The following is a 27,917-nucleotide window of genomic DNA, read 5'->3' on the forward strand; positions in this document are numbered from 1 at the left end:
CCCTCCTCAGCGGCCCGCTCGAAGTGACGTCAATCTGCAGGCCTGCCCGGGAAGCCCAGCCTCCCCCGACCCCCCACCCCAAGACGCCGAGCGCTCAGAACTTGGGTCTGTGCGATAAAGCCGTCAGACCTCAGAATCTGCCCTGCCACCGAGCAGCTGCTCTCGCCAGGATCCCAGCCTGATTCGACATCCAACTTCCATTTGTATAAGACCGGCTGTGTCACGAGTCGAACCTGGATAGTCAGGATCTGGTTTGGGACTCAAGATATGAGCCTCAGTTTCCTCTGCTGCAACATGAGTTTTACCACTCTAGTTCTCGAGCTCCCTGGGATGCCCTCAAGGGTTGTTGAGTACCAAGCGCGTGGGCCCTGGCGTCCCCAGACCTGGCTTCAAATCCAGTCCCCAAGTGGGCCGTCTGTGTGAGCCTAAGTTTGTCCATCTGTAAAATGGAGTCAACGACCCCGCAGGCTTGTGTGTAGATGGAACGGGAGGGAGGTGGACGTTTCCAAAGAAATGCTACGAGGGGGCTGTTTTCCAGTAATCTAATGTGTTTTCTAATTCATCGTTTTTGTGATGCTCAGAAATCTATTTATTAACGTGAGTGGTGGGGGTGGGGGCTCAATATTGTTAAGTAAAATTCAGGGGACAGATCGTGTGTCCTCAGTGTGTGCAAGAGACAGTAGGGCAAAAGTTAGGAAGTAAAGGTGAGGAAAATCTCATTCTCTTGGGGAAGGAAACCATGGAGTGTGCATTACCCCCCTCTGAAAGCTGAACTGAGAAAAACACTGGGGAAGTCCCTCCCAGAACCTACTCCGGAAGCAGCTGGAAGTCTTGTGATGTGAAGCTGCCAGGCTCCAGTGGACAGATGGCTTTTCTGGCAAACAGAGGAAGGCAGTAAAAGCTCTACTCTCAGCTGGGAAACTTGATACTAAGGTAAGAATTTGGAGCAAGTAAACAAACCCAAAGGCCCACAGCAAGCTGAAAAAAAAAATCTGTGGCATATCAGAAAGTGTTACTATCCTTAATATACAAAGAGTTATTAGAGATCATTAAGAAAAATATAAATTCTCCTGAAGAGAAAAGTAGGTAAAAGCTATGAACAGGCAATTCAGTAAAAAAGAAAAGAAAAGAAAGGAAAACACAGAAACACACATACAGTGGTAAAGAATCCACCTTCCAATGCAAGGGACACAGGTTCGTTCCCTGGTCGGGGAACTAAGGTCCCACATGCCACAGGACAAATAAGCCCAGGCGCCTCAACTAGAGAGAGAAAACCCTGACGCCACAACTAGAGAGAAACCTGCGCGCCACAACAAAAGATCCCACATGGCACAACTAGGACCCGACAAAGCCAAAAATAAATAAATAAATAAGAAACACACAAACATATTAATGGTCAATAAACATATTTTCAGGTTCAATGTAGCATCAAAGAAATTTTAAATAAAACAATGCACTCTGTGTGTGTGTCTATCAAACTGGCAGTTTTTCCTTTTATGAAAATTCCTAGTGTTTGGAAAGGAGAATATGTATAAATGCTGCTGGTGAGAGTGTTAAAAGGCATAGCCTTTCTGGAGAGGAGTAAGGCAGAGGTGTGGGGATTATACAAGCCTTGAACTGGTACATATGCTTTGACTCAGAAATTCCACTAGTAGACATTTATCCATTGAGAATGACGATGAATGTGGGCAAAGCTTCAGCTCTGGAACGTCCCTGGAGGAGGCAGTGGGCAGAGTGGCTAGACCTCGGTGCTGGAGCCTGGTTGCCTGGAGCAAGTGCCTCTCTGAGCCTCAGTTTCCACATCTGTAAAATGGAAAGTGTCATAAGGATGCCAAAACATTTGGACACATCAAATGCCTGGCACATAATAAATACCCAGTAATTGGAAGCTTAGCGAGAATAATTTAATAGAAATGCAAAAGCACCCAGAAGATAAGTGGGCCACAGAGAGAAATGGAGGTTCACAGAGAAGCTCCTAAACACATGAGAAGACTCTCCACCTCATCCCCAATAAGACATGCTCATTAAAATGATGCCAAGACCACATTTTTTACCCAGAAGATCTGGGAAATCCCAAGTCGGCTGACAGCCTGTGGGGAAATGGGCCACCTCCACACAGATGAGTGGGCACCAGGTGAGACCACTCTGACGGAGAGCACTCTCAAGACTGCTATTGAAATGACAAACATGCATGCTCTAAACCCTGAGATTTCACCTTGGGGGATTTACCCCCTTGCATGAAAAGTATGTAAAAGGTCGTTCGCTATGGTGTTAGCTGTTAGTGCAAAAGATTAGAAGCAAAACCCCATCATCAATTAGATTCTGGTTAAATAGATTAAGGAGCCCATCCACAATCCTTCATCCCCAGTTGCAAATCCCCAAATATTATGACACCCAGAAGTCTTTCTAAGATTGTTTAATCTTCATGTATCTCAGTGAGTGTGGATATTCATCAGTTTATCTGCAGCAATTGACTAGGAGATGCTGCCCCCAATCAGCTAGGGAGTGTATTAGTTAGCTATTGCCACATAACAAATGACCCCCAAAGTTAGCCACTGAAAACTATACACGTTTATTATCTCAGAGTTTCTGTGGGTGAAGAATGTGGGAGCCACTTAGCTGGGTGGATTCACAAAGCTCTCATAACAATGATACCCAAGGGAGTTGAGGAGCTGAGAGCCGCTCCAGAATACCTGCATCTGCCCTGGGTCCTGAACATCCAGATTATAAACATCTTGCCCGCTGGTCCGCTTCTAGTTGGACCAGTTCCTTTCTGTCCCATTTCAGGGAAGTCCCCCTATAGTAGGACCCTACTATAGGGTCCTATAGTAGGAGGCCAGGCTGCCCTGGCCCTGAGCACAGCTCCATGCACCCATTGTTAAGGTGAACCCAAGGCTCCCATCACCACTATCTCCCCCACCAGTGCTGGGAACTGGTAGCCGTTGGGAGAGGCCCTATAGAGCCCTGGCAAGAAGAGATGGGACACAAATTCATATGCATGTCAGAGGATACCTCTGACACTCAGGCACACTCCTTGGCTCCCCATCGCCCTAGTTCACCATGAGCTTGGCCAACCTGGCCAAGTCAGGAGACAAGGTGCATACTGTTCCATCCCGGAACCCACACTCACAATCCTCTTGTATACCCCACACAGGCCCCCCGACCCTGGCAATTCACTGGCATGGGCCAAGAACCTGTGAGGTCCCCACCTGTTTCTCCTTGGTCCCATGGAAGCTCCGAGCAGCCATCCAGAGTGCAGGACATGTTGCTGGCACCAAGGGCTTTTTTCAATTCTAAAATAAGAGATAGAGACTTCCCTGGTTGCACAGTGGTTGAGAGTCTGCCTGCCAATGCAGGGGACACAGGTTCAAGCCCTGGTCTGGGAGGATCCCACAGGCAGTGGAGCAGCTGGGCCCGCGTGCCTCAGCTGCTGATCCTGCACTCTAGAGGCCGCGTGCCACAACTACTGAAGCCCACGCGCCTGGAGCCCACGCTCCACAGCAGGAGAAGCCACCACAGTGAGGGGCCCACACACTGCAGCAAGGAGTGGCCACTGCTTGCCACAACTAGGGAGGGCCTGCATGCAGCAACGAAGACCCAATGCAGCCAAAAATAAATAAATTTAAAAATAAAATAAAGAGATAGGGCTTCCCTGGTGGCGCAGTGGTTGAGAGTCCGCCTGCCGATGCAGGGGACACAGGTTTGTGCCCTGGTCTGGGAAGATCCCACATGCCGTGGAGCGGCTGGGCCCGTGAGCCATGGCCGCTGAGCCTGCGCTTCCAGAGCCTGTGCTCCGCAACGGGAGAGGCCACAACAGTGAGAGGCCCGTGTACCGCAAAAATAAATAAATAAATAAAAATAAAGAGATAAACCCCTGGATACACCTGGATAAGCCCCAGAATCCCAGGGCTTCCATGAATTTTCCCAGAGAGGCCACAAGAGGGCAAAGCATGGAAGAAATGTCTCAACCAGGAACCCTAAACAAGTGGCTCACATGAGCCTCTCTCCACACCTGTGCCCATGGCAGACATTGCTAGCCGATCCCCACACCTTCACTGAGCCTGGATGCTACCTACCCCACCTTCCAGCACAATGCTTCAAGCAGACATCACAAATCAATTGAGGATGGAAACACCCCACCCCCACCCCACCTTCAGTACATGTAGAACTTCTAGGAATGGAAACCTGTTTCTGAAAAATTTTTTCCAATCAGAGATTAGTCTTTTTCCATTTAAAATGGCCCCTATTCTAAAGGAACTCGGTTCTTTTTGTTTGGCCTCAAGGACACTTCTCACCCTTACTTCCTGGCTCCCAGAACACTGCTATCTCTGGGTTTCTCCCACCTCTCTGACTACTCCTTCTGCATCCCTTCTTCCTCTTTGTGTCCTTCAAATCCAGGCTCTATGGGACTCCTCTCCTTTCTCTCCACACCATCCCCAGGGTTGTGGTCCCTCCCATGCACCCAGTGACACCCCAGGCCAACAACAACCTCTGACCTCCGTCTCATCCTCATGCCTGGGCTCCGTCCCCTTGGTTGCTGCCCCTGCTCGAGTCCATCCTTTGCTCCCCAGGACCAGGCCCTCAGCCTCCTCCCTGGCTTCCAGTCTAGCCACTGTTGCCTTCTTGCTCACACACCCTCCGTGGCTCCCTATTGCCTGCCACAAAATGTCTAAACTCCTCTGCCTGTCATTCAAGGCCCTGCACGTCTGCCCTGGCAGCCTGCAGCCTCCTCTCCTTCCTTCTGTGTCAGCTGTGACATTCCCTGAATAACCATTACACATTGCTCATTCCCGTTAGTACCCGTCTCAGCAGTCATAGGCATTGGGTCAGGAAGGAACAGACAAGGCAGGAGGGAGAAGAGACAGTCAGGAGCCTCTTTCCAGCCCAGGAAATCCTAAGAGGCCTACCCCAAGTCCACGTACTCTTGAGGGCTCAATGCCAGCCCAGAATAAAACATGGAGAGGTTGTTGAATGAGTAAATGTAAATGTCTATCCCCAGTTTTTAAATTTTGCCTCCCTTCTCTCATCCTAAGAACTCCTGCATATCCGTCACAGCCCCACTCCAATGCCCCCTCCTTCAAGGAGCTTCCATCACTGCCCCTCTAGGCTCGCCCACCCCAGACCCCCTCTGTCCCAGTCCTGGCCCTTAGTCAAAGGACTAGTGTTCACAGGTAGTGAGAGGCGATGGGGACCCTGGTAGGGCTCAGTATACACAGCCAGGGGTCACCAGGCTCCCCTGAGCCATAGGGGGTGGGGCTCACCTCGATTGATCCTCTGCAGCAGGACCCCCCGGATGACATCCTCATAAATACCCTCAATGGTCAGAGCAGGGCTGCCCACAGCAAGGACGTCCCCTTCGAACTCAGGCAGCTCCTGTAACCGAGGCAGGTGAGGGGCTGGGCTGGAGGGGTGGGCTCTGTGTGACATGGGTTTGAGCCCCAGCTCTGTCACTGATTAGCTAGGAAAACCTGGGCCTCAGTTTCCTCATCTTTAAAATGGACTCCTTGACTCATTATTCCCTCGGGTTGTTGTGAGAATCGGTGAAACAAAGCACATCACACCTCAATGGGAATAATACAGGTGTTTCTGCTGGGACCCCTCACAGTCACTTCCTGCCTGACCCCTGGTGCAGACCCCTTCATGGCGCCCCTAAGCCTGCGTAGCAAGGCCCCTGTGACCTCTCCCCTCGACTACCTCCTACCCCATTGTTCGGTAAGCTCCAGCCACACTTGCCTATTCTCTGTTTCTCCAACACACCAGGCACAGACCTACCTCAGGACCTTTGCACATGCTGTACCCTCTGCCTGGAATACTCTTCCCCAGGACATGGCTCATGCCTTTAGTTCACTGCTTCTCAAGCATCATCTTCTCAGAGACAGCCCCCTTAACCACTCAGCACCCTCACCATACACACACATACACTCCCCCTCTGCCTCCTCCCTTCTCTGAAGCCTGTATCACCTGCTGATATGTGATGCATGGGACCCCACGCCAGCTCTGCAGACACAGCATTGTCATGGGAGAAGCAGAGGGCATCATGAAGTCCCAGAAGAGCCATCCAACCCTGCCCCTGGGCTCAGGGAACAAAAGTCTCTAATCATCAAGGTGGCTCTATGAGCCTTACAGAAAGATGCTTGGTCGCTCTATAGGACCCGTCCCCCATCAGCTCACCGCTTTGCAGCTCAGCTCCAGCTGGCTCAGCACGAAGGGCAAGAAGATGCAGAGCAGCCAGCCATGGATGAACCGCCTCCGCGCTGAGCCACTATCCGACTGGAATTTCTGCATGACACACACGGCAATTGGTCTCACAACCACCTGAGCACCCAGGCCCACTGCCATGCCCTCCCCGCAGACCTCACCTTCAGCACGCGCCCCCTGACTTTCTCCAGCTGCTGGGCAGCCTGGTCACAGTCCAGAGCCGTGGTCAGACATTGGTCAGCCAGCTGCAGGAAGGTGGCCACGGCATCAGCCATGAGCTGTGGGAAGAGATGCTGGGATGAACCCTGGGAATCCATGCTCTTTCTGGGCCCTACGCCTGCTCGGTTGAACCCTTCTCAGCATCCAGCCTGCCCTGACCAACTACTTCGCTCCAACCTCCTTCTTGTCCCAAGAAACAGCACTCTCTTCCTCTCAGGACTCGGGGCTCATCCATTCAGTGCCAGGATGCCCAGCACGGGGATCAGAGAGCTGTCCACAGTCCAGGCTCCTTGGCTGAGCAGGCTTGTGCAGTGTACAAACTGAACAACCGTGCCGGGCAGCACTGGGTCTTCTCAGTCCCCGTCTCTTTCACTCACCATGTCCATTAGCACGTCCCAACCCCTTGGCTTTCAAAACACACCCTGCTCCTCTCCACCGACCCATTCTGGTTCAGACCTCCTCCCTGCCTCCTCCGCTTCTGCCCCCGACAGCCCCTGCTCCCCAGGGCAGGCAGGGCTTTCTAAAAAACCTTGAATCTGGCCATGCCCCGCCCCTGCTCACACACCTGCTGTGACTCCTGTTGCCCTTGGACAGAGCCCAGCCCCCTGAGCCCCACACTCAAGGCCCTGACCCATCTGCCCCCCCACCTCACTGGCATATCTCCCACCTCTATGCCCTCCCTTGAAATCTACAAGCCAATGTCTCTAAACTGCTTCACTTTCCCCAAATGTGGACACGCTCTCACACCTCCCAGGGCTTATCCACACTGTTCCCTCCACCCAGGACATGCCCCATTCCCATTCCTCCCCCAGCTGCCCCAGCCTGGCAGTCCTCTCCTCCTGGAAGCCTTCCCAACCCTGGAGATGGATCAGGTGCCTCCTCAGGGTTCCTGTAGCACCTTATGTGTCCCCATCACAGCCCTGTCCATCATGTGTGATTACTGCCTGCCTGGTCATGAGCTCATGTCTGCATGACACTGGGGAGTCCAGCGAGGGAAGGCCAGGTCTGTCTGGGTCATCGTGGTCTCCCTGGCACACACTCGGCACCTACTCATTGGAGGCTGCCATCCTTGCCTCGCTTCCTCCCAGCCTCCCACTCACCCTTACCTGCTGTGCGAGATCCTGGGCCCCAAACACCAGGCTCTGAGTTCCAAAGAAGCCAAATGGTTCTGCCAGCTGCCCCAGGCGCCCCCGGCTCCGCTCCGCCTCTCGGTAGCAGGTCTGCATCAGCTCTGGGTCCCATGGCATCTCCCCAAATGAGTAAACCTGTGTTCCCATAGCAGTCAGGTAAGAAAAATACCACCAGCCCATGGAAGAGCAAGGCTAAGGACCTCATAGACAGTTCATCGAAGGAGAAACACAAATGGAAACACATCCCGCCTCAGTTGTCACCAAAATAATGCATAATAAAAGTAACTGTGAGGTATGGTGTGATGGACATAAAATGGTAAAACTTGAAACCAATGATAACATGTGGTGCTGGCGTGGCTGAGGGGAAAGGGGCACACTCAGCCCTTGTCCCACCTGATGTTCTCTTTGTGCTGGACCCTGCGGCTGCAGAAGTGCAATAATCCAAAGTGGTATTTGCCCTCAAACTGCTCACAGAAAAGTTGGAGGAGACAGAGTGTAGACAAACAACAGTAGTGGTGAGTTAATACTCCTGTGAGGAGGGAGGCACGCGCAGCTGCAGATGCAGAAAGGACCAGGGAAAGTTCCTGGAGGAGGTGATTATGAAATGGAGATGTGAAGATTAATAAAGGGAAACCTCATTTAAAATAAAGTCATGGGAGTTCCCTGTTAGCCTAGTGGTTAGGATTCGGAGCTTTCACTGCGGTGGCCCAGGTTCAATCCCTGGCCGGGGAACTGAGATCCCACAAGTTGCGTGGCTAAATAAATAAATATGAAATCATTAAGCCCTGAAAGGGGCGGGGGGGGGCGCTCTCGTGCACTGCCACTCCTTGCCCTCTGCAGATCCCAAACTGGAAGAAGGTTACTACTTTACCACTCCAGCAGGAGGAAGATTTTCTCCTTATGCAGTAACAGCCCCAACCAATGAGAAACTACCACCACTCAGCCAATGAGAAACTGTCACCACCCTGAACTTTCGCTTCTCTTCAATGGACTTTCCTTGAGAGCTGCCCCTCCCAATTTTTTCCTTCTTCTCTATAAAGTAATGTTCCTCCCCTTCGTTTGCCAGACTTGCCTCTGGTTTTGCCATAGCTTGCACGTCTTGAATTGCAATTCTCATGCTAACCTCCCTTCCCAAAATGTTCTGCTGATAAAATAACTGGCTGTTTCATTTTAAAGGTCAACAGACACTTAACGAGTTGAAGGTTTCTTGGCACAGAGTATGCTCTCATTTAATATCAGAAGAAAAGAGCTGACCTGCGTGTTGCAGAATTCTGTCCCAGGGAATGGGGTGGGCTGTGGCCAAACAAGGCAATGGGAGGAGGAACAATTTGTAGGGAAGGTGACTCCAGATTGATGTTACTAAAATGCTAATCTTGTCATCTTACTCCTTCCCCCCATGTTATAAACCGTGCCCCAGTGACCATAGCATAGTGGACCACCGTAAGTAAAATGCAGCTTAGAAGAAAGTTCAGAGATTTTTAAGAGAAGGTTTTCAAACAAGAAAGATTCAAGGTTCATGCAACTCTTCTATAAAGTTAACACACTGCCCATAGGCCCGATGAAACACGACCCACTGGACCTCACCTCCTTCCGCAGCCGGGTGCTGGAGGGGCTCCCACGCAGGTGGCGGGACAGGCGGTCCATGCCCTGGGTTAGGAGGGTCTGCACTGCCGTGAGTTCAGCTTCCACGATGCTCAGCAGCGTCTGCGTGACCCGGGGCAGCTGCGCATCCACCTTCCTGCGCAGGCACGACTCGAGGGGACCCTGGACGTTGGCTGTGAGTGGAAGACACTGGCCTGGATCTCCTCCTCGAGGTGCTCCGCAAATTGGGAGGTGGGGGGGGGGGGACGGAGTGAGGCCATGGGCTCAACAGGGTGAGGTAGACGGGAGCCCTGACTTTGAGCCCCCTCCTCTACCCCATTATACAGAATAGAAAACCGAGGCCAAGTGCCATGGGGATCGGCTCAAAGTTGCACACAGAGGCACAGTTAAGATTCCAACTCTGTTCTCTTTGTTACTGAGCTGAGTGAGAGCTATCTCCGCTGTCTGACTGGACAACCCACAACTGGACTCAGGCCTGATACCGCCAACGCCTCTGCCCCTCTCCCCACCCAGTCTTGGTCTCCGGGCTCACCAGCTCCATCCCTGGCCTTCCCACCTCCCAAGCACCCGCCCTCCCTCCTGACCCCGCCTAGAGACCTAGTCTCACCACCAAAGCATCAAGGCCTCGCCCATTTTCCCACTTAGGCTCCACCCTTTTCTTCTCCGGCCCTGCCTCCACCGGGTCCCAGACCTTGGGCCCCTTCCCTTACACCCAAGCTGTTCCCCTTCTTCCTCTCAGGCTCCCGGCCCCGCCCCTCACATCCAGGCCACGCCCCCGGACCTCACCCTGCAGCCTCCCTAACACGCGCTCCCGCAACTTCAGCATCTGATCTACGTCTGGGCGGATAGTCTTCTCCAGGGCGGCGAGCAGCTCCTCCTTTTCGGGCTGGAAGGCGCGGAGCCCAGTGGAGGCCCCGGCCAGGACTGCAGCGTGGACGGCGTCCAGTAGCTGCCCAGATCAGCCGAGGGGACCCCACACGGGCCAGGGACGCGGTAGAGAGACGAAATGGGGCGAGGGTAGGAGGACAGAGAGAAGACAGACGCACAGAGATGGGCGGAGAGGTTGGGCGACAGTCGCAGGGAGGGCGAAGCTGAGCACCCGGGTCCGGCTCCTATCCCCATCCGCGGCCTCCCGCGTGTCCCTGCCCCACCTCCGCCACCGCATGCGTACCTTGGCCCAGGCCCAGGCCCGAGCGCGGCCGGCCCCCCGCAGGCCGGGCAGGGTCTGGGCTCGCAGCGCAGGCAGCAGCTCCCGCATCAGTACCGCAGTCAGCACCTGCGGGAGAGGTGACCATGGGTGCTTCGGTGGGCCGAGAAGGGGTCAGGGGGGTCCCGGGTGCGGCCTTGCGCGGCACTGACCTCGGCGTCCGAGCCTAGGGTCACGTCGTCGTCGCCAAAGTGGCCTTGCTGCTGCCGGTAGAGCCGTATGGCGTCCAGGAAGGCACGGGCGGCTGGGGCTTGACTTCGCTGCAGGACTGAGGGGCGGCTCCTCAGTGCCCGTCCACCCCTGCCCTGCTCTCAGGCTGCCTGGCTCCCCATCGCCTGAGAAGGAAGCCCTCCGCCTCCTCGCCAGGTCCCAAACAGCTAAGACTCACCCACTTCCAGACCTCTGCGCAAAGGAGTGCCCTCCGCCGAGAACACGCTCCCCTACGTTTATCACCAGCCCATAAGGGGCCTGTGTACCATTTTGGAAAAGGCATCCTGGGCAGGCAGTCACAGCCCAGATCCCACTGCGGTCTCCAGTTGCCTCTCCAGTTAGGTACGTTTGTTCAGTCAACAAGCTGCCCAGATGTGTCAGTCCTAACTCCTCTTCTTCACCTGGCTGGCCCCTCATCTTTTTTAGACCCCAGTTTGGACATCCCCTCCCTGAACCCCCAGGCTAAGCTCCCATGGTGCTGTGCCCTCATTACAGCCCGGGCCATGCACACCTGCCTGTTTCCCCTCTGTCCTCCCCCACGATCCATTTTATAAATAAGGAAACTGAGGCTTGGAGAGGATCCCACAGGCAGCAGGAGCGGAACCCTCCGACTCCAGACTCTGTGCTCCACCACTGCCTGCCCTTTCCCAGGACCCACCTGTGCCTCGAAGCCGGATGCCGCCCTGCAGGGCTAGCCTCCAGGCACGCTGCACCTCCGCTGTGGCTGCAGAGAAACAGAGGTGCCGGCGGAAGGGGTGCTGCAGGAACAGGGGGAAACTGACAGGCATTTCCAAGAGGGGGTCAGGCTCTTCCTGTGCATGGTGTCCTGAAAGCAGAGGAGGTCGCATCTTCATTCATTCATTCACTCTAAAATCATTCATTCACTAGGAGACAATAACCATGAAATGTGTAGAGAACCCTTACTTCAGCTCAGTCCCAGGACGAGGTGTGCCCAGGGCAGACATCAGTAATCCATCCCAGCACTGTTTCCCAGCCTCAGCAACATGCTTAACACAGCAGCCCTAGGCAGCCACCAACAATCTCTCCTAGCTGGCATGTGGTCTGAGCCCTGCCTGCTGTGGGGTGCTGGAGTCGGCTAGGCCCTGGTTCAAACCTGGCCAGACCATTTTCTAGCTCTTTGCACAGAGCTAGCTCTTTTCATCTCCCTGAAAAAACCTCAGTTTTCCTACCTGCAAAATGGGCTAAAAAGTGATACCAATGACCTAGAACTGTTGGGAGGACAAAAATGAGTGAATTTATTTTGATGAATTAAATTGGAGTCTCCCAAATCCTCAGTGTTTTGTTCAGATTTCCAGAGTGATACATACAGACTGCAGTAAAATGCAATAGTGCAGAAAGGGCTTCCCTGGTGGTGCAGTGGTTAAGAATCCGCCTGCCAATGCAGGGGACACGGGTTCGAGCTCTGGTCCGGGAAGATCCCACATGCCGCGGAGCAACAAAGCCCATGCGCCACAACTACCGAGCCTGCGCTCTAGAGCCTGCGAGCCACAACTACTAAGCCCACGTGCCACAATTACTGAAGCTCGCGCGCCTAGAGCCCGCACACCGCAGCAAAGAGCAGACCCCGCTCGCCGCACCTAGAGAAAGCCTGCACAAAGCAACGAAGACCCAATGCAGCCAAAAATAAATTTAAAAATAATAATAATGCAGAAAAAGGTGGACGTCCCTTGTCATCCAGCCCTTCGATAGCAGCCCCCAGAGATGATAATAGCTGTTAACAGTTTGGGGGACATTATTCCAGATTTTAAAATCTGCACAAAGCTGTATGACGTGCTTTTTTTTTTTTAACAATGTGGAGTTTTCTGGTTTATAACTGGCCTTTGGGCTCCTGCATATGTCTGGGAAACCTTCAGAGGCTGCACAGCTTTCCTTCCTGAGGGTCAGGCTGTGATTTATTTAATCAACCCCAAAGGATGCGTATGTGGGTGGATTCCCATGTTTTCGACATCATCAGCATTTCTGCAGACGGTTCTTGTTGCTACATCTTCGCCTGATTAAACAGCAGGATAGCTCTGCAGTGAAGCAAAAGGTGTAAATTCTGGCTCTGTCCCTTACTAACTGTGTGACGGCCCTTGGCCTCAGTGTCCCCCCTCTGTAAAATGGGGTGGTTAGTGATGGGGCTGCCTCCTGGGCAGATTCAAGGAGATGATGCAGGCCCTCATCAGATGCATGCCAGCCCACTTACGCTGCTCCTTACCTATTCAGAGAGAGAAAGAGGAGGAAGAGGAAGAGGAGGAAGGGGAAGGGAGGAGAACCATCCTGGAAACACTGGACGGACCAATTACACGCTGTAACAAGTCTGTGCAATTTTCCTGCCCACCACTGTCCATCTCCCCACATGCTTACTGACACCATATTTTATCGTTTTTACCCTTTGCTGCTTTGATTCTGGTCCGATGACCTAACTCCTTCACCCTGACAAGAATGGGTGTTTCTCTTTCTAGAGCGAGGCTGCTCACCCAGAGGCAATGCTGCCCCCAGGGACACTTGGCAATGTCTGGAGATATACTTGGTTGTCGCTCTTGGGATGCAGAGTGCTACTGGCATCTGGTGGGTGGAGGCGAGGGATACTGTTCAGCAACCTGTGAAGCACATGGTGGCCCCCACTGCAAAGAATGATCTGGCCCCAGTGTCAACAGTGCTGAAGGAGAGAAACCTGCTCTTGGGGTCCCCGGGAGCCTTACCTGAGGGTTCTGGGCAGAGAGTGTCCAACAGGTGGAGATATTCACTCTGGGAAGTCAGGACTGTGTACCCTGTCAGGACCACGGAGCCCAGGGGACGGTCCCCATTTTCATATTCCTGCAAAAGGCATCCAAAGAACCGTTTTGGGACAGGTCTAAACTGTGGCTTCCATATCCCAGTGTGGGATCAGGGGAAGGTTTTGGGTTAACTGGGGAAATCCTCCACCCTACCTCCCTGCCTCCACCCTCCCTCCTTCTGTCCACCCCTCCCTCAATCCCTCCTTCCTTCCCTTCCCCATAGTGGAGCACCCAGCACCTGCTGTGTGCTAGGCCAGTCCCAAGTGCTATATGAGGACTAACCCATTGAATCTTTACAGCCCCATGTGGCGTAGACCATCATCATCCCATTTCACAGAGGCGAAAACTGAATCCCAGAGAGACAAGTGACCTGCCTGAATTCCTCAGCTGGAAAGCAGGGCACAGGCGGCATGTGCAAAGGCCTTGCATGGTTTCAACCTCAGCTCTGCTGATGACCATGAGTGAGCCCCTACCCCTGGCCTGGGCCTCAGTTTATCCACCTGGCACAGCAGGAGATGTTCGCCCACCCAGGACCAAGCTTACAGGCTGGCCCTACTTGATGACTGAAGAAAGGAGGGGGGCTATGCTGGGAACTGGACCCCAAACCCACACTGGGGAGGGTGGGATGGAGACACCAGAGGTAGATGGGCTGCAGGCCACTCACCTCCCTGTGCCTGAACCACTCCAGGCGGCCGTCCCCACGCAGGACACAGAAGACTGGCTGCCACTGAGGTGGGTGGCCCTGCAGCTGGGTCAGGGGCCCTCGGTGCTCCCGGACTCGGGGCAGCTTCTGTGGGAGGAGGGGCGGGCGGATGTCAAGAACATGGGCCAGTGTCCCGGTGTCCAGACCAGCTGGACAGCTCCTCCTGTGTCCCAGGTGCCACCAAGTACAGTAAGTCCCCTACATACGAATGAGTTCCGTTCCGAGAGCAAGTCTGTAAGTCCAATTTGTTCGTAAGTCCAACAAAGTTAGCCTAGGTATCCCAACTAACACCATCGGCTATATAGTACTGTACCGTAATAGGTTTATAATACTTTTCACACAAATAATACATAAAAAACAAACACACACAAAAAAATAAAACATTTTTAATCTTGCAGTAGAGTCCCTTGAAAAGTACAGTAGTACAGTACCACAGCTGGCATACAGGGCTGGCATCGAGTGAACAGGCAAGAAGAGTGACTGACTGGAGGAGGGAGAGGAGGTGGGAGATGGTAGAGCTGAAGGATCGTCAGCAACAGGAGACGGAGGGCAAGCTGCAGTTTCACTCACGCCTGACGCTGATGGAACGCCCATTCACATCTTTGAAAGTTTGCAACTTGAAGGTTCATATGTAGGGGACTTACTGTACAGGTGCTTGGGCCCTGCTGGTGTGGTGTTATATTCTTTATCAAGCACGCTCACAGCCTGCACTTCCAAATATGAACTGAGGCAGACACTTTTGTTATCTCCTATTTACTTGCAAGTGGACCCTTCCCCAGTTGAGCCTCAGATGAGACCCCAGCCCTGGCCAACATCTTGATCGCAGCCTGTGAGAGACCCTGAAAGAAAGGACCCAGCAAAGCCCCATCTAGATTCCTGACCCACGGTAACTGAGATGACAAACGTGTTGTTTGAAGCACTGATTTGGTGCTGTATTTTTACACAGCATAGCTAACTGATACAGGTGGGATTGCTAGGTCATGGAGCAGGTGTAGTTTTTTTATTTTTGTTTTTTTTTTCAGGTGTAGTTTAACGTTATGAGAAATGGCCAGGCCTCTGCCCACAGACCCCTCCCTCAGGCAAGATGGGACATCACCTTGTTTCGTTTTCTTTGTCCCTCTTCTCACTTCCTGGCCACCTGAATTGTGTGCGTTTGTTTCACCAATGGTCCCAGAGTAGCTCCTGCTACACAGTTGGTGCTCGGTAAATATCTGATGACTAAATAACCAGCATTTGTGATGTTCTGATTCTTCAGCGGGTAGTGGGAACTCAGAGGTTTATTAAATGATTCTCCATCTCTCTTCCTAAGTCTGAGATTTTTCATAGTAATAGTGTTAAAATGTTATAATAGAAATGATATACATAATGCAAGTAGATAAAACTAGTATTAAAGAAAATGTTTCAACTGAAGCGAGGAGAAATCCCTCCACGCTGCTTGAACCCCAACATCAGCTGTTCCCTGGCCCAGGGGGTTGGGACCAGCAGGAGACAGAAGGTGCAGGTGGAGGCGATGCCCAGGCCCCATGATGCCCCAAGCGGGACAGGGGGAGTCCCAGGTGGCAGGGGGCTCTGTCCATGGTGCCACAGAGCCCCCACCCCAGGGCAGGCACAGCTGGGAGAAGGGGTGTCCAAGAGAGGAAATCTCAGAGCAGCCCTGATCGGGACAGGGGACCCAGTATCCCTTGTAAGGAGTCTGGGCTCTGGGTTCAAATCTCGCCTCTGCATCTTGCTGGCAGTGTGACCTCAGTCAGGTCACTTCACCTCTCTGTGCCTTGGTTTCCTCATTGGTCAAAGACCCATCCCCTGGGCTAGTGAGAACTAAGTTGTACAGGGCACATGGAGATCCTGGACACCATTTGCCAGCTCAGGAGACCTTTGGAGCTGGGGCTGGGCAGCTCCAGGCTATTTTGTTCCATCGATAAGCCCTTCCTGAGCCCCTACTAAGTGAAGGCACCATGTGGGCACAATGGGGTCAGGGGGAAGGGGAAATAAGGCTTGGACCCTCTCCTCACAAAGCAGACAGATGGAGGTGGCAGACGTGTGAGCCCGGGCTGCGTCGGAGGAGCAGACAGACAGGGGTTCCAGAGGAGGTGCCTGACTCAGGTGGGGGTAACAGTAGTCAAGGAAGGCTTCTTGGAAGAAGTAGCAGACGAAGTATGGGATAGAATGGGGAGGGTGGCACATGCAAAGGCTTGGGCGTCCAGTGGGCATGCTGTGCCCTTGGGTGATGCACTCAGCCAGGCCACACCTTTTCCAACTTCAGAGCTTTCGCATTGCCTGTGCCCTCTGCCTAGAATGCCCTCCCACTCTGGGCTTCAGGTCTGGCTCCTTCCCATCCTTTATGTCTCAGCTCAGAAGGACCTTCCTACACCCCAGCTTCCAGCCCCCAACACCGCCCTTCATTTTGTCTTCCTAGCACCTGTCAGAAGTTATCCTGCATCATGATATGTTAACTTGACAACAAACTGGTCATTTCCCCCAATTAGACTGTGAGCCCCGGAGGGCAAAGCGGGATCTGTCTCAGTCACTACTGTGTCCCCAGCATCCAGCCAGGGGTGTGGCACGCGGTAAATGCCCAGTGAATGTTTGCTCGAAGAATGAATTTTGGGGACATCCCTGGTGGTCCAGTAGTTAAGACTCCACGCTTCCACTGCAGGGGGTGCGGGTTCGATCCCTGGTCAGGGAACTAAGATCCGGCATGCCACGCAGCATGGCCAGAAAACAAAAAATGAATGAATTAAAAGCAAATTTTAAGCATTTATTATTATTTTATATATTATATATATATTTTTATTTGGTTGCGCCGGGTCTTAGTTGTGGCAGGCGGGCTCCTTAGTTGTAGCGTGCATATGGGATCTAGTTCCCTGACCAGGGATCGAACCCAGGCCCCCTGCATTGGGAGCTCGGAGTCTTAACCACTGAACCACCAGGGAAGTCCCAGAATGAATTTTTAATAGTCACCCCAGGTCGTGGCACCAGCAAGGACAAAGGTGTAAGGAGGGACCCTCAAACGAACGAACGGCCTCCCCAGCCTCACCCACTCAGCACCCCCTCCCCCTTTGCGGCACCCACTTTGCTGTGCAGCAGCTGGCATCCGGCTGGCTCCTGGGGGCCCAGCTCTCGGGAGATCTGCCACAGGACCGAGGCTGCCAGCTGCCCGCGGTAGCAGGGCAGGAAGTTCCTCAGCAAGGTGTCTACCTGGCCTGCAGGGACAAAAGGATGGTGAAGTGGCTGAATCAGGTCCCCCCCAACCTGCCGGAGGTGGGGGCAGAACAGGCAGAGAAGCCACTTACGGATTCCTATCCGCACCCCAAAGTTGCCCCAGAAGACATGCTCCAATTCCATTCACCCTTAACCGTCCATTGCCTGTTTTTATCCACATGGGGGTTGGTGGGGGGTGGGGGAGTTAAAGGATTCAGGCTTTATTTATAAACGATGTACAACACACCTTAAATGTATAAAGCATAGAAATGAATGAGTTTGACACATGTACACACCCGTGACACCATCACCGTGACCCAGATAAAGAACAGATCAATTGTACCTGAAAGTTTCCTTCTGCCCCTTACTGAGGGAGATTTTCAAAATCTTTTAAAAACCTCACCCAGCACAAGTGAACTTTCTGGGGTGACAGAAGTATTCTGTATCCTGATCTAGGAGGTGATTACACAAGTGTTAAAGTTCTTCAAGCTGTTCCCCTAATATGTGTGCACTTGACTGTGTGTAAAACACATCTATCTTGCTGCCTGGAATGTGGATCCGATGACTGGAGCTTCAGCAGCCATTCTGAGTCATGAGGTGACCCCAGGCACAGAAGCCACGCATGTTAGAACCATAATATGGAAGGGGATGGGTTGTCTGACTTTTATCAGGCTGCCTGCCACTGTTCCCCTCTATAGGAGAGAGAAACAAATCTTTATCTCGTTTAAGCCACTACAGAAAAAGAAAATTCCAACACTTTGCAGAGTAGCTTATTGAATCCATTCATGTAATGACAACTTGGCCTTGTTTCTTTGTCTAGATCATGAGGCCCCCCTCCATATCCCCAGTGCCCAGCACACCGTAAGTGCTCAACTGTGTGTGTGGAGGATGGAGGACACTGGCCCTTCTTTGTCTCAAATCAAGAACTGTGACTTAGTCCCTGGGGGTCCACACTGAGGGGCCTACTGGTCCTTGCCCACCTGGGAGGATCATCCCACAAGATCTGGCTGGGTTTGGGGCACTTCCCACCTGGCCCTATGCCCTCCACCCCAAACCCATGCCCTGAGTAGGTTTACCAGATTTACCAAATAAAAGTACATGACGCCAATTAAATTTGAATTTCAGGTAAATAATGAATACATTTTTAGCATACGTATGCCCTCTTGCAAAATTTGGGACATACTTATACTAAAAAAAGTATTCATTGCCTCTCTAGGATTCACATTAATAGGTCATCCTGTGTACCTGAACCCAGCCCTAAACCCCACCCGCCAAAATCTCGCTCCTTCCCAGTCCACTCACCCCTCAGGTGCTGCTGCTGTCGCTTGTCCAAGGGGCTCGAGGGCCGCCCACCCATCCTGCTACTGTGTCCTGGGCTCCCCTGAAAGTGAAGTAAACACCCCCCTCCTCCCCACAGCCCCCCAGTTCCTCAGCTCAGGGGCACCCTGGGAGCAAGGTGACCTGAGGGGCCTGGATGCTGCAGAGACCAGTGCCTGGGGTCAGAAGCCAGAGCATGGTCCTGGTGTGGTGTGGGATGCCTGCTCCCCACCCCGCCCCGCCCCTTGCCCCACCCCACCCTGCACCTGTGTCCTCCCAGTTCCCCTGTGGCAAAGTGCCCTAAACTGGTGGTTTCTGTAGGGGCTGCCCCGGGTTGGGGGGGGGCACGGGGTGGTGGGAGACAAAAGTCCTAGCTGGCCTCAGAGGACGGATGCAGGGCAGATATCTGGCAGGACCTGAGAGCAGTTGGTGTGGGGTGGCAGGGAAGGGGGGCTGGGCAGAGATGGGGCAGCTAAATCCTGTACCTACCCCTTGCCGGGTGACTCTGGATCCCAAGAGGATCCAGCCCAGGCCCAGCACCAGGCTGGGAAGACGGAAGTGGACTGACACTCCGGGCCCCTGGGGGCAGTGCCGGGGTAGTGGGAGCGGGTGGGGAGCCGCTGCTGTGCCGTGGACTCGTGGGCTGTTTCCCTTCGGTTCCTGCTTTGCCAGTCCATTCCCTATCGGCGCACAAAGCCCTGGACTGGATCGGATTAGTTGGGTCTTCCCACTAGTGGCACCTGCTGTTGCCCAAGCACGGCCAGGCTGCTTTCCTTCCAACCCTCTACTCTGCTTTTCTCAATCTGTTTCCGCTCAGCCCGCCCCACTTCCTCACTCTCACATCTGAGTGATCAACCCAGACAAGACGTTGAAGGAAACTTCGCTTTCTGTGGTTTCACCTTTAAGGTTTCAATTCCCACGTGCCTTTCCCACCAGCCTCCCCTGGTCCCTGGAGCCGGGCAGAGCTGATGGGTGGGACATGAGCAGACGCACTCTGGGCCAGTGCTGCAGTCCTGACGCAAAGCAGCAGCACCTCGGAGCATTCTAGGCTCTGAGCAGGACTGCAGCATGGCCAGGTGCAGAGGTCACGACTGGCCCTGGGTGTGCAACGGGAGCTCGGCCAAGTGAGTGGGCAGGGGATTGAACTGTGTCCCCCAAAAGGATATGTCCACAGGTCACTATCAAAAAAACAGAAAACAGGGGCTTCCCTGGTGGCGCAGTGGTTGAGAGTCCGCCTGCCGATGCAGGGGACACGGGTTCGTGCCCCGGTCCGGGAGGATCCCACATGCCGCGGAGCGGCTAGGCCCGTGAGCCATGGCCGCTGAGCCCGCGCGTCCGGAGCCTGTGCTCCGCAACAGGAGAGACCGCAACAGTGAGAGGCCCATGTTCCGCAAAAAACAAAAAAAAACAAACAAACGAAAAACAGAAAACAAGTGTTAGCAAGGATAAGGAGGAATTGGAACCCTTGGGCACTGTTGATGGGAATGTAAAATGATACAACTGCTGTGGAAAACATTACGGAGGCTCCTCCAAAAATTAAAAATAGAACTACCATATGCGTTATGACCCAGCAATTCCACTTCTGGACGTATATCCAAAAGAACTGAAAGTAGGCTCTCGAAGAGATATTCATCCACCCGTGTTCACAGCAGCATTATTTACAATAGCTAAAACACAGAAGCAACCCAAGTGTCCACTGACCGGTGAGTGGATAAGTAAAATGTGGTACATCATATCTTAAAGAGGAAGGAAGTTCACACACGCTACAACATGGATGAACCTGGAGGACATTATGCAGAGTGAAATAAGCCCGTCACAAAAAGGCAAATACTGTATGATCCCAATTACACGAGGCACTTAATAGTAGTGAAAATCATAGAGACAGAAAATAGTATGGTGGTTGCCAGGGCCGGGGAGAGGGGAGCGTGGGGAGTTAGTGTTTAATAAGTACAGAGTTTCAGATTTACAAGATGAAAAGAGTTATGGGGACGGATGATGGTAATGGCTGCTTAAAACTGTAAATGTATTTAATACCACTGAACTGTATACTTAAAAACGGTTAAGATGGTAAATTTTATGTGTATTTCAACACAGTTTAAAAAAAAGAATATGTCCACATCCTAACCCCTGGAACCTCAGAATGTGATCTTATTTGGAACAGACATCTTTACAGACAAAATGAGTTAAGGATCTTGAGATGAGCTCAGCCTGGATTTAGGGTGGTCCTATATCCAATGACAGGTGTCCTTATTAGAAGACGACAGGAGGGAGGGCTTCCCTGGTGGCGCAGTGGTTAAGAATCCGCCTGCCAATGCAGGGGGACACGGGTTCGAGCCCTGGTCCAGGAAGATCCCACATGCCGCAGAGTAACTAAGCCCGCAAGCCACAACTACTGAGCCTGCGCACCACAACTACTGAAGCCTGCATGCCTATAGCCCATGCTCCGCAAAAAGAGAAGCCACTGCAATGAGAAGCCCACACACCCCAACAAAGAGTAGGCCCCGCTCGCCACAACTAGAGAAAGCCCATGCGCAGCAACGAAGACCTAATGCAGCCAAAGATAAATGATAATAAATAAAGTAAATATTTTTAAAAATCTTATCTATAAAAAAAAAAGAAGAGGACAAGAGGGAGCTCCCTGGTGGCCTGGTGGTTAGGATTCTGGGCTTCCACTGCCGTGGCCCGGGTTCAATCCCTGCTCTGGGAACTGAGATCCTGCAAGTCGAGTGGCATGGCCAAGAAACCAAACAAAAGAACAGACAAAAAAAAAAAAGGAGGACAGGACACAGAGAAACACACAAAGAGAAGGCCATGTGACAACAGAGGCAGAGATGAGTGATGTGTCTACAAGCTAAGGAAGGCCAAGAATTGCCTGCAGCTACCAGGAGAGAGACCTGGGATAGATTCTCCTGCAGAGCCTCCAGAAGGATGTAACCTTCCTGACACCTTGATTTTAGACTCCTGGCCTCATGAACTGTGAGACAATAAATTTCAGTTGTTCGAAGCCACCTGGTTTGTGGTACTCCACTATGGCAGCCCCAGGACACTCATCCAGGGGGCCCTTCCCTGCCCTCCACGTGCTGGGATGAGGGCTGCAGGTCAGGCCCTCCACCCGGGGACCAACAGTCCCACTGCCCACCAAGGACCACGAGACAGCGGAGACTTCAAAGAGATGTTCCTTTTAATAACTGAGTCACCCAGAGCCACGGCCCATGGGCTGAGCCCCTGGGCAGGGCTGGTGGCCAGACCCTATCGGCTTCCAGTGGTACCACTCGGCTTTTCTAAAATGAAGCCTGGAGTGGGCTGGCAGCGGGGCCCAGACTGGGAAGATCCCGGCCCACTTGGGCTGTGTGTGGTCCCAGCTGTAGCATCTCGGCACCAGTTACAAAGTGGAATGCTTCTCGAAGGGCACGGTCAGGAGTCGGGCTGCTGCCTCGTCCAGGAACCAGCAAAGTTTCCCAGTGCGGGGCTGGACCAGGGCGGCGGGGAGCGGGTTTTCCTCCTTGTCCTCCAAAATGCGCTGTGTGGAGAGGGCAGGAGCGTGGGACCCTGCCCACACCCCAGCACCCTTGGACCTCTCCTACCCTCAAGAGGTGATATCGCCCATCCCGGATGTCCTAGCTTCAAGCAATCAGGAGGGATGGGGTCTCTTCCTTTTTATCATGTGACTGTTTAATATGGGGGTCAGCACACCTCTTCTACAAAGACCAGAGAGTCACTATTTCGGCTCTGCAGATCACACCCCGTCTCTGTTGCAACTACTCAGCTCTGCTGTTACAGGGCAAAAGCAGCTTTCTAAAGTGCTTGATTTCTTTATTTCAATTGTTTTTTATTTAACAATTAAATATATATGTATATGCATTAAGTGCTACGAATTTACCTCTGAGCAGTTTTGGCCTCGTCTCATCCGTTTCATTTCATAATTGTTAACTCCTAACTAGCCTGTATTTGCAGTTTTCATCTCCCCTTCAACCCAAGAATTATTGAAATATCCTGGGATCTGGTGCTTTCAGCACAGTGGTGTCTAGGGCCATATTCTATGCCTACAACCTTCTTGGGAAGGGGGCCCTCAGCTGTTACCTTCAGAACAGCTGCCTTGCCTTCTCCAGTTGCCACAAAGATGATAGTTCGAGCTGCATTCAGCACGGGAAGTGTGAGGGTCACGCGCTGTGGAGGTGGCTTCGGGGAGTCGCTGATGGGGGCCACAATCTTCTCCCGCTCCTGGGGAGGGAGGCCCAAGGTAGAGACAGGAGGACAATGTCACTTGACCTCTTGAGTACTCACACATGCCAAGCACTGTCCATCCATCGTTCCATCCCGCCCTACTAATCCTGTGGTACTTGATTTAAGGTTCCTGTTTTAAGGTGGGTGAACTGAGGCTCAGAAGGGTCAAGCCCAGCGGGCATGCCTGTTGGCAGAGGCTGACTCACACCACGCTGTAGGCACCTTCCAGCGCTCTGGAAGCCCCAGATGGCAGAGGCTGGGGCTCAGACATGAGCAGGGCCTTCGTGGGTGTGCTCACCTGCAGGAGGGGGTGGTCTGGGAAGAGTGAGCAGGTGTGGCCATCGGGACCCACACCCAGAATCAGCAGGTCGAAAACCGGGATGGAGTCCCCTTGGAATGCCTGGGTGAGGAAAGAAGACAGTCCCAAGAAGTTGTGAGGGAAGGGCGCAGAGGACACAAAGAAACAGTTGTCAGAAAAACAGGTCGCTGTAACCCAGTGAGAAATGCTCAGCCTCACCTGCAAAAAAAGGAACTCTAATCTACAAGGTTCCACATTTCACTGTCCACCTGGCTGACAGTGTGGGTATACAACTGTCCCCAAGATTTGAAGACCCAGGCCCACTACCAGGGTGTCAGAGACCAGGCCACCTTTGGGGTCCCCCAGGGCAGGGCTGTGGCCTCTCAGAGGGGGGATCCTCAAAGGGGGCTCTGCAGGGTGAGGCTGGGTCTGCTGACTGCCCCCAGGGAGAATTTCTGCCAGTGCTGAGCACACAGTGCCCCCAGCAGGGCAGCTCCGGCACTCTGGGAGAGGGCATCGGATGGAGGAGGTCTTGCTGCAGCTACTCCGAGGGACTCACCTGTCTCAGCTTCTTGGCATAGTCCTCAGCTGCCTCCTCCACGGGCAGCTCGGGGTTAACGGTGATCACCTGGCTGTCGGGGATCGGCAGCCTGGAGAGCAGGTGGGTCTGCAGCAGACGGAGGCACAGTGTCACCAACAGAAACACACAGTTTGTGGTGGCATGGGACCTGCACCTATGACTACCTGGATCCTCCAGGTGAGGACTGACTATCATTATACCCACTTCCCGTGTGAGTGAGGATCCCAGTGGCATTCTGCCAGGGGTCTTTCAAGTCCATGGTGCTTGGGGGCCTCCTGGCTCCAGCCTGCACCTGTTTGGCCATACCACAGCCCTGTTTCTAAACCCCCAGGGTGGGGAAAGGGGGGTGTGGGATGAATTGGGAGATTGGGATTGACACATACACGCTACTATGTATAAAATAACTAATGAGAACCTCCTGTATAGCACAGGGAACTCAGTGCTCTGTGGTGACCTAAATGGGAAGGAAATCTAAAAAAGAGGGGATATATGTGTACTTATAGCTGATTCACTTCGCTGTGCAGCGGAAACTAACACAACACTGTAAAGCAATTATACTCCAATAAAAGTAAACAAACAAACAAACAAACAAACCCCCAGGGTCCTTTGGCCTTCAGGATAAAACCTAGCTCCTCTCTGCCCTCCACGAGGCCCTGCTGACCTTCCTGCCTCAGTGGGTACACCAGCTGCTGACCCTGCCTGGGAAACTTACACATCCCTCAAGCTGCCTCGTCTGAGCAGCCACCCCTGCCTGCACCTCCCCTGTAGTGCTGCCTGGTGGCATGACATATAATTGTGAAAAGCACTGATTTGTCTTCTGGGCTGCCACTACGGGGTGAGCGTGCCCAGCACATAGCAGGCACCCCAACCTAGTATGCGTGGGTTTAATGCAGAAGCACCTGGAATCAGGCCTCCCGCAAGGCAGAGGGCTCTAGCCCTCGCCCATGGAGATGAGCCCCAGGGCCTTGGATCTGCCCTGGGATGGATGCTGGCAACCCCCACCTCGGCGCCTCCTTTTAGGCAGGGACTAGCTCAGCCGAGGCAATGCTGAGCTGAACCACAGAGTAAAAGCAGGTAAACAATATAGTTTTTGGAGCAGTGGGGGAAGGTGGCAGGGACATGGGACAAACCCGCCAGACCTTATGGCGCTGACCCCCCTGAATGCTGGCCTGAGTGTGGGCTCTGTGTTGAGGGTAATGGGAAGCCAAGGAGGGTGTGTGAGCTGGGGAGGGGCACGATCAGATCCATCGTTGGAAAGACCTGCTTTGTCCAAGGTCCCCATCTATACACACCCTTGGGGATTGTACTGAGCAAAGCCAGATGGAGTACGGGTGCCCCATTTCTGTCACCTGAGTCCACTCCTTAGCTGCCCTCCCCCACAGGGTCAGAGCCATTCCCTCCTCCTCAGTGTGGGCTTCCAGGGAGCCCAAGGCTGGGCATCGGTTGGGCAGGTTCCTGGAAGTGGAACTGCTGGTTGATCGGGTGGGCTTTCTCTAAACACTTTGTAGGTGCTGAGGAACCATCCCCGGGAACGTGGCCCCAGCTAATCCTCCCAGCCTGGACAGCAGAAGGCCCATAGAACAGGGTGAGCCATTCATGCTTAGAGAGCCCCAAGGTGGCCGGGGTCCATCCTCAAGGAGAGGAATACCTCTGCACCCCTGTACCAGGTCGCTTAGTGGCCCCCCCAAATTCATGTCTACCCAGAACCTCAGTTATTTAGAAAGAGGGTCTTTGCAGTTGTCATTAGTTAAGATGAAGTCAGTGCATTAGGATGGGCCCTAGATCCAATGACTGCTGTCCTTATAAGAGGAGGACACAAAGAGAAAATCAGAGAAGATGATGTACAAACAGAGGTAGAGGTTGGAGTGATGCAGCCACAAGTCAAGAAACGCCTGGGGCCACCAGAAACTGCAAGAGGCAAGGAAGCCTCCTCCCCTAGAGCCTTTGGAGAGAGCATAGCTCTGCTGAAAACACCTTGATTTTGGACTTCTGGCCTCTAGAACTGTGAATCAACGCCTGTTGTTTTAAGCTACCCATTTGGTGGTACTTTGTTACGGCAGGCCCAGGGAACTAATATGACTCCCCTCACGGGGAAACGCAGAAGCAAATCCTCGCCCCACGTTTGTTCCCACCGCACAGCTTTTGCCTCTACTCTACCCTCTGTCCCAGCTCCCCAGTGGCGGGCTCCTCACACCTTCTGGTCACAGCCCAAACGTCACCTCCTCAGAGCCCCCCAGTGCCCACCATCCTGGCTGAAAGATGCTCCCCCCTCTTCCCTGGCACTTTCTTTCATCTTACACTATTATCTTTTGTCCAAACTGCATTATGTTATGGCTCGGGGTGGATTTCCCTTATTTATTGCCCTGTGTGTTGGTACCCCTTGCCCCACAATGAGCCCTGCGAGGGACCTGTGCTGGATACATGGACACGCATTGAATATCCGTGCAACTTTCTCTTTGACGGTTCTGTTAGAATTCTGTTACTTGAGCAAGTACGGCTTTTCTAATTAAAAGTCTTTCAAAGTCATGCAAAGTAAAAAGAAACAAGAGCCCACTTTTAAATTAGGCTCTGGGGGAAGACACACAGGAAAGCAGACTTAAGGGTGGCCCCTGTCCCTGCTATGGGTCCCAGGTGCTATCTGGGGGGCTGGGCCAGGCAGGTTCATACCCCGGCTCCCTCACTGGTTACCAGGTGACTCTCCTCTTCTGGCCTCAGTTTCTCCATCTATGAAATGGAGGTACTAACAGCCCCCGCCTCATAGGCTATTGTGGGGTTTCATGAGATGATGGATAAAGCGCTTGGTAATCAGTAAACCTTCCTGCTTATTACCAAAACAAACAAAACAAACAAAAACCCATCACCTCAAACTTCTTTGTGAAGAGAACTTAACACATCCAGGACCTGAGCGACCTGAGCCTTCTGGCCAAACCTGCACCTCCCACACTTCCCTGGGTGGGTTTTCCTCCTCCATCCATGGCAAGAAGAGTTGACTGAGACGCGGGGGGCTGTGGGGGAGGCGTAGGCACCCAGCTCAGACCAAAGATCCTCCAAGCCTCAGTTTTCCTGCTTGTAAAACGGCGGGCAGGGGGTCCCCTGATTCTATAGGAGTCTGGGGCCCGAGGCCAAAGTTAACCAGTCACGGAGTCATCAGCGCCACAAGCTGTGTGGAGACCACCGAGAACTCGTCCAGGTTACAGATGGGGAATCCGAGGCCCAGGTTCCACACCAGATCCCTCCTAGCTGGCTCTTCCCTAACTGCCTTTGCACGCTACGAGCCTGCGGCGCCTTACCTTCTCTAGGTCCCTGGAATGGACCACTCTGTTTCACCTCCACGCCTTTGCCCATGCCATTCCCTCTACCTGGCTACCGGATAAAGCATCAAGAGAGGCTTCAAGGTCCCCACTTTCCACCCGGGTGGCAGTGGAGGTGCAGCCCAGATGGGACCTCAGGGCACCCAGCAGACCATTCCCGGATCCAGGCCAGATAGAGGCAGAGGGCACGGTGTGACCCTGCAATACCCCCGTAGCCTGGTTCAGGCGGTGGGCGCGGCCTTCTCGAAGTGACCCCCGGTGGCCCCCGTAGCCGGGTTCAGGCAATGGGTGCGGCCCTCTCGACGTGACCCCCGGCGGCCCCCGTAGCTCTCACCCGGTAGAGGCCGTACGTGCTCTCGGCGTGCTCGAAGGGCACGAGCCGCTCGTCGCAGAAGCCCAGCGTCCAGCGCGCGAGGCTGGCGGGCCCGGCGGGGGCAGCGGCGGTGGGCAGCTCGCGGGCCAACATCGAGACGAGGCTGCCGCCTGACAGGCCGAGCGTGAAGCGGGCGCGGGCCCCCGCCAGGCAGCACGCTGCCTGCTGCGCCACCAGTTGTGCCAGCGACGCGCCCAGCTCTTGCGAGCTCGAGAAGACCGAGATGAGGCCGGGGGCCGGCGCGGCCATGGCGACGGCGGCAGCAGGGAGGCGGAAGCCCTCCGGGCAGCCGCCAGTGCGCCTGCGCGAAGACTGGTCCTGGTACACAGCTCTCGGTGCCTTTGGGCGGCTGCTTGTAGCACATGCGCAGTCCCACGAGTGAAATCCCGGCGGGGTGGGGCAGCCGGTCCGGCGGCGCTCATTGATTCTTTGCGCGCTCATCGAACTCTTTCCTGGTCTGCGGCAGGCGGAGCAGGTGCAGTTGCGCTCAACCTCCCGGTATCAGGGCGGGGCCAAAGGAGGGAGCTCAAAGCTTCCAGGCTCGGGAAGAGGGGGACCTGGGGT

General features: G+C 53.6%; 2 protein-coding genes across 5 annotated transcripts; both read right to left on the reverse strand.

Annotated features, from left to right (window-relative positions):
- Window positions 1–140: 140 nt before the first annotated feature.
- On the reverse strand, window positions 141–18,607 carry NIBAN3 (niban apoptosis regulator 3). Of its 3 annotated transcripts, none has more exons than XM_060006687.2 (15): window positions 18,553–18,607; window positions 17,122–17,252; window positions 14,011–14,136; window positions 13,272–13,386; window positions 11,225–11,392; window positions 10,509–10,624; window positions 10,321–10,425; window positions 9,936–10,098; window positions 9,132–9,322; window positions 7,524–7,682; window positions 6,360–6,476; window positions 6,172–6,279; window positions 5,262–5,373; window positions 3,195–3,293; window positions 141–928 (listed from the first exon to the last, which is right to left on the reverse strand). In XM_060006687.2, exons 1-15 carry the CDS (start codon window positions 18,605–18,607, stop codon window positions 717–719), a joined length of 1,977 nt encoding a protein of 658 aa, XP_059862670.1. In that variant the 3' UTR covers window positions 141–716. The 3 variants fall into 3 exon arrangements, with proteins under 3 accessions (XP_059862670.1, XP_059862668.1, XP_059862669.1); XM_060006685.1 differs by lacking the exon at window positions 141–928 and adding an exon at window positions 1,405–1,803 and having other exon boundaries at window positions 3,210–3,293; XM_060006686.1 differs by lacking the exons at window positions 141–928; window positions 6,172–6,279 and adding an exon at window positions 1,405–1,803 and having other exon boundaries at window positions 3,210–3,293.
- A 3,118-nt stretch (window positions 18,608–21,725) lies between these two features.
- On the reverse strand, window positions 21,726–27,889 carry PGLS (6-phosphogluconolactonase). Of its 2 annotated transcripts, XM_060006689.1 has the most exons (5): window positions 27,315–27,880; window positions 23,649–23,756; window positions 23,090–23,191; window positions 22,648–22,788; window positions 21,726–22,087 (listed from the first exon to the last, which is right to left on the reverse strand). In XM_060006689.1, exons 1-5 carry the CDS (start codon window positions 27,792–27,794, stop codon window positions 21,950–21,952), a joined length of 969 nt encoding a protein of 322 aa, XP_059862672.1. In that variant the 5' UTR covers window positions 27,795–27,880; the 3' UTR covers window positions 21,726–21,949. The 2 variants fall into 2 exon arrangements, with proteins under 2 accessions (XP_059862672.1, XP_059862673.1); XM_060006690.1 differs by lacking the exon at window positions 23,090–23,191 and having other exon boundaries at window positions 27,315–27,889.
- Window positions 27,890–27,917: the final 28 nt, after the last annotated feature.

This window comes from Delphinus delphis, chromosome 3 (assembly GCF_949987515.2).
Source record: "Delphinus delphis chromosome 3, mDelDel1.2, whole genome shotgun sequence".
Classification (NCBI taxonomy): domain Eukaryota; kingdom Metazoa; phylum Chordata; class Mammalia; order Artiodactyla; family Delphinidae; genus Delphinus; species Delphinus delphis.

Bases quoted from the DNA above. Each gene is read 5' to 3' on its own strand.
- NIBAN3 (XM_060006687.2), bottom strand. From the start codon at position 18,607: ATGGGTGGGCGGCCCTCGAGCCCCTTGGACAAGCGACAGCAGCAGCAC. The intron at 9,323-9,935 runs GTGAGGTCCGGG...TTCCACTCACAG, and splicing joins CGTGTTAGGGAGGCTGCAGG to CCAACGTCCAGGGTCCCCTC. The intron at 3,294-5,261 runs GTGAGCCCCACC...CTCTTATTTTAG, and splicing joins GCTGCAGAGGATCAATCGAG to AATTGAAAAAAGCCCTTGGT.
- PGLS (XM_060006689.1), bottom strand. From the start codon at position 27,794: ATGAGCGCGCAAAGAATCAATGAGCGCCGCCGGACCGGCTGCCCCACC. The intron at 23,192-23,648 runs GTGAGTCCCTCG...TTCCTCACCCAG, and splicing joins ATGCCAAGAAGCTGAGACAG to GCATTCCAAGGGGACTCCAT. The intron at 22,789-23,089 runs GTGAGCACACCC...CTCCCTCCCCAG, and splicing joins CAGACCACCCCCTCCTGCAG to GAGCGGGAGAAGATTGTGGC.